The sequence below is a fragment of the Numenius arquata genome, chromosome 6 (assembly GCF_964106895.1).
Source record: "Numenius arquata chromosome 6, bNumArq3.hap1.1, whole genome shotgun sequence".
Classification (NCBI taxonomy): domain Eukaryota; kingdom Metazoa; phylum Chordata; class Aves; order Charadriiformes; family Scolopacidae; genus Numenius; species Numenius arquata.
The window spans coordinates 10643204-10649022 of NC_133581.1; the positions used below are offsets into that span (position 1 = coordinate 10643204).

Consider the following 5819-nt stretch of genomic DNA (forward strand, 5'->3'; position numbering starts at 1 on the left):
GATACTTCCAACACAGGTGACTTTTTTTTTTCATCCCTTGAGATTTTATCATCCCTGCAACAAGGAAAGCTACAGCTTATTTTGAAAAGATACAATTCTTGAAAAGGAACTGCTCATGGGAGCAAAGCAGCGAGAATGCTGTTGCTCAACAGAACAAATCCAAATGATAATCAGAGTTGCTACCTAAAGCAGGCTATATAAAAATCACTTCCAGGAGCCTCATCAGAATCCAGAGACATTGATAATTAAATATAAGCACTTGCATGTCTGTCACTTACTACCTTTTTTTTTGGTGCTGTTTCTACCCCAGGACATACCTGACCCTTGCACTCACTCCCTCATGAGCACAGAATTGTCCCATCTTGCTTTCAATTCTATTTTTCTCATAGACATTATTCACTGTTAATTAGGCTTCACAATTTCCCCATGTTCATTTGCTACACCAATAAGCTTATGAAAGTACATGGCTGCAATGGGAAATCTGGATTACAGTGAAATTGGCTGAAAAGCATGGTATTTGGCCTTTGTTTCCTAGAAGAAACACAACTACAAACCACTGTTGTCACTGCAATCCAGTACCTCTAGACAGAAATGGGAGCTTGTGCTGCTGTTCTGTTTAACATGTCCTCCTCTGGAGTGCAGAGGGTCTGCAGACCACCACAGCTGTTCCTCCTCCTGCAAACAGGTTTAGCATCAATAGACAGATTATCAGATCCAGTAACTGATACTGGAAGGCAAGTGTTAGATAGCATGCATCTGTCTGTCATAGCTTTAAGACTCACGATTCGAACACAGTCTAGAGTATGCACGTGCTCAAGACTCACACACGATGAACTTGTACTTCATCAGAACCGAGCCAATGCTGATCATTTAGTCCACCTGGAAAACTAAGATGTCTAGCAAGTATGACATAGAACAATTTCATACAACATTATACCACAGTAAAAAATGCACAAAAAAAAAGCTGACAAAATGCAGAAGAGCTGCTAGAAAAATCTAAACGGTAGAAAATAAGCACTTTCTATATAAATCTCACTTTCTCTTTGTATTTACTTATACCCACATTTATCTCTCTTTTATTACATTTCTATACAAAACTGGTATTGGCTCCGTTCTCAATGAAAGCTCTCACCTCCATGCAATTTGCAATTGCATCCACACTTTCTGCTATCAAGAATCAAGATGGTTAACTTGCATTTCATTTCCATGATTGTGGCAGCACTTTATCAACAAAGTCCCTACCTATATGTATTTATATAGATATACATGTATATATACACACATACATACATACATACACATGACAAATACTTCTGCAGTTTTCCTCTCTTCCAGTGTTTGGAGTGACAGTCATCCTAGAAGGTGAAGGCATACACCACTCCCACAACCACGATATTTCCAATTGTTGCTATTATTGCAATCCATAACAATATGGCGTCATTTGAAGAACGGGATGTCTCTTCTGGTGGATTCTGCATGGAAGAAGCTGCATGGACGTTGGCTGACGAGTTAAACAAGGAGTACTCTGTACTAAAGTCCTCGTTGGGTGAGTCCATAAAGGCTCCTCCCATAACAGGAAGCTGTGAAGAAAGATACAGCAAGATTAGACTGCAGACCAATACCTGTATTTGCTTTGTCTCAAAGTCATTACAGATGACTAACCACTAGCAAACCTGCAAAATTAGTGAGATGTCATGTACATGGTGCTCATCTGTCAGTAATACCACAGACACATTACACTATTTCTTCCATTTCTGTTAGAATCAATATTATTGCAGAAAACCTACGTATGTTACATGGAATATACGTAAGAGCCAGCATGCAGGCTCCAAGTCAGCCTAAGTAATTAGAAGCATTTAGAAAGAAGAGATACAGCTATCTACAAAGCACTCACATACTAAAATGGAAGTTTACAGCAATATGATTGTTTTGTGACTACCGGCAATGGTATCATACTGCCATAGGCATCCAGCAAGCACAGTGAGGATGTGATGCAGAGAATTTGTCCTCCTGTTATGTATCGCTCAGAAGTGAACCCTTGCATTATGTAGAGATTATGCAAAAACATATGAATTGCAAAAGTTCTTACTGTAAAACAGGTGGAATATACTCATTGCACTAACTTCACTTGCCAAACACACTATTCCATAGGATTTCCAACACTTCTCCCACCCCACTGGGTGGGACTTCCTCCTCCTGGGAAGGACAAAGTTTCTTTGGTGCTTTTAGTGGATTTCTCAGTGGTACCAGGAAAAGTTCTCAGTAAGATAGCAGTTACTCAATGCAGGAATATGGAAAAGTTAAAAAAAAAAAAAGAATCATTTAACCTTCTCCTTATACAGGTTCCAGTTGCCTTCCCAACTTCATCATAGATCACAACTATTTTATCCTCTACATAGATGTATAAAATTACATCCTTCTGCAAATGTATGGATTCTTCATTCAGGCAAGAGAAGGATACCTACTGCAGCACTAAGACCGTCTATTACTTAAAAAAGGTTCACAGAAGAGCTTTTTGCTTCCATCCTTGTCCCTTGTATGCTTGGGAACACAGATCTGGAAGCATTTCCCCTGGCTCACCAGCTGCAGGCACCACAGGCTCATGCACAGTCCTGCACGTGGGTCAGGGCCTAGAAGCACAAATACAGGCCTGGTGGAGAATGGACGGAGAACAGCCCTGAGGAGAAGGACTTGGAGTGTTGGTTGATGAGAAGCTCAACACGAGCCAGCAATGTGCGCTCGCAGCCCAGAATGCCAACCATGTGGCCAGCAGGTCATAGCAGGTGATTCTGCCCCTCTACTCCCCTCTGCTGAGACCCCACCTGGAGTACTATGTCCAGCTCTGGAGCCCCCAACATAAGAAGAACATGGCCCTGTTGGAGCAAGGCCAGAGGAGACCACAAAAATGACCAGAGGGCTGGAGCACCTCTGCTATGAGGACAGGCTGAGAGAGTTGAGGTTGTTCAGCCTGGAGAAGACAAGACTCTGGGGAGACCTTACTGCATCCTTTCAGTACTTAAAGGGGGCTTATAAGAAAGATGGGGACAAATTTTTTAGCAGGGCCTGTTGCGATAGGACAAGGGGTAATGGCTTTAAAGTAAAAGAGGGAAGATTTAGACTAGACATAAGGAAGATATTTTCTACATTGAGGGTGGTGAAACACTGGCCCAGGTTGCCCAGAGAGGTGGTAAATGCCCCATCCCTGGAAACATTCAAGGTCAGGTTGGCCAGGGCTCTGAGCAACCTGATCTAGTTGAAGATGTCTCTGCTCATTGCAGGGGGTTTGGACTAGATGATTGTTTCAGAAAAACTGCAGAACATCTACTTCACATATCTACAAATGCTCAGAACACATCCTTCTGAATATACTATAAAAAGCCTAAGATCTGCTCAGTAACTTCAGGAACTGCAACTGTTACGTACTGCAGAAGAGCATAAGCAGCATGGGTATCATAAAGCCCGAAGTCTCTACAGTACTCAGTAACTAAAACTCCCAGAGGATTGTAGTAGGTAGGCAGACCAAACCCATGGCTTTACTGGAGGAAAAAAACCCAGAGCCGTATGTCCAAATCTCTCTTCCAGCCTGACCAGAAGGGAAAAATTCCACCACGGTGTTGATGACCGGTTTGATCGTGAGCAATGAGTAAAACCTAGACATCAATGTGTCCTACCTCCACTCTGCTTTTAGATCTGTTAGAACTCCAGTGCTTCAAGGAAAGCTGAAAAAAGTCTGGGAATGTTCTCTGTATGCAACACCAACCAACCTTTCCTTCCCCACAGTGGTTTCCATGCTGCTGCTGTCAAACGATCTCCTGTTTGACACCCTGCTTGTACATGCTTTTGCGTTTTTGGCATTCTTCACCTTTCTGAATAGGGATTTCTTCTACAGCTGAAAGCCTCACTCTGTAACAACTAAATAAAAATTCCTCCTGCTATTATACTACTAGTAGTACTATTATAACTTCAATAGTACTGTTGACATCACCACAGCCTTTGAATCAGAGGAACCAGTCTTGTCTTCACTCAGCCACATCACAGAATGTTATCCCATCACCCCTGAATTACCGTGCCCAATACTCACCGGGCTGAAAAATCAATCTCTTTTAATAACCTGTCCACATCACATTTTGACTCTCCCAGTAACCTCTCCCTTTGGTACCAAACTACACCCATCCTGGTTGTGAACAACTGTGCTATGGAGGCTGCTAAACAGGGCAGGATTTGAGGATAAACCACCTCTCCTCTCCATAGTGGTGGCTGTAATCTACAAATTAGAACAAAGAATTTGCGAAGCTTGAGAATAAAGTAACTTTTTTTGCTTGCTATCCGTAACATTTTACTGAGCTATAAAAGGCAGACTCTCTTTCAAAGCTGAACAAATTTCATCTGTACGAGAAAATATCATGTCACATTCAAAATGAAACAGAGAATGATGAAAGACCACAATGGATATGTCATACTACCTAATCCACATTAAATAAAATTATCTTTGAGATCAAATATGATTAGACAAAAGCAGTTTGCAAGAAACCAAACAGGAAATTGCAAAAGTCAAGTTTGATACATTCTCCCTGCATCAAAGATTTTTGCTGCCAGTTTGAACATAGAGTATGCTTTAAAAAGAGCAAAAGCTTCCATTTCACAACAAGCCCAGCTTGATGTTTTGAATCCAATTCCACCAGCCTGTTTTATGTCTTGGGATTTGATAAGGAAAACACTGCTCAGTTTAATCAGGCTTTCTTTTTATGTAGAGATTGCTATGAAAGGCAAATCTGACTTCAAACATAAGTGTGTTTATGCAGTGATGCTGCCATTTTACAACTATGGAGACACTAATTAAAGATCTTTGCAGCAAATGACGGGCATATATTTACCATACTGGCTGCAAAATGCTCCATCTGAGGTGCTTGCCTCCTTAGCAAACCATTTTAAGGGTATCAGCATTTAGAATGGTCAATTCTGCAAAATCTTTCAACTGGAACAACCATCCAAAATATAGAGGTACACATGTATGTGCAGTTGCCGAGACAGTGGGAGGTCACGAGCACTGCTCTGGTGAGCGATACCTGGTTTTTGGGCCACACATTCTGTGCCCTTAATGAGTTATTTGGAGTGACAAGCTTCTACCCTGTTAGTCCGCCTGGTGCTGTCACACGGGCAGGGAGCATTCCTGTAGCAGCACAGCTACACACCACACTGCAAATGATGTCAGATCTGCATCTTCTCGTACCGTCTAAGGCTCAAACAAGCTGTCTGTGCCATCTGAGGGGAACACATGGTGAAACAGCTCATCTGAATCTCCAAAAGGCTTGCAGTGACCTGATATAAAGCACTGACATTCAGCACCTGGCACAGGCTCTTTCTGTAAAACTGACTTCCAGTTTTTCTGTTTGTAGGTCAGTAGCACTTCACCGCAGATCTGGAAATAAACCTCACTGCCAATTTCCCGTTTGCAGAAATCCTCTCTTACTAAATGAGTATTCCCCCCCTTCTCGCTGCTAAAATGGCCTCACATAAGAGCACCCGAATGACCATACAGCGTCAGACAGAATGTCCATCTCCCTTGTGTGTTAGCTCCAGCAGTTGCCATAAACAGATGCCTGGGGAAGAGTAAGAGCACAACAGGACAAGCGTATCTGATACTACCCCTTAACAACTCACTGCCTTCAACTGTTTTCAGCTTAGGAGGTTCCTAAGCCAGATGCCATTGCTATGGATTTAATAACTGGCAAAGAATTTTGCTAGTATGAACTTGTCCAGCCTCCACCTGAGCTCATCTAAAGCTGAGCATCCTTCTCAGTTTGGCCTCTTACTGCCAC

General features: G+C 42.2%; 1 protein-coding gene across 1 annotated transcript; it reads right to left on the reverse strand.

Annotated features, from left to right (window-relative positions):
- Positions 1 to 1355: 1355 nt before the first annotated feature.
- C6H14orf132 (chromosome 6 C14orf132 homolog) lies at positions 1356 to 4173 on the reverse strand. Its single transcript, XM_074148723.1, has 2 exons — positions 4082 to 4173; positions 1356 to 1608 (listed from the first exon to the last, which is right to left on the reverse strand). The coding sequence occupies exons 1-2, from the start codon at positions 4171 to 4173 to the stop codon at positions 1356 to 1358; spliced, it is 345 nt and encodes a 114-aa protein (XP_074004824.1).
- Between the last annotated feature and the right edge of the window lie 1646 nt (positions 4174 to 5819).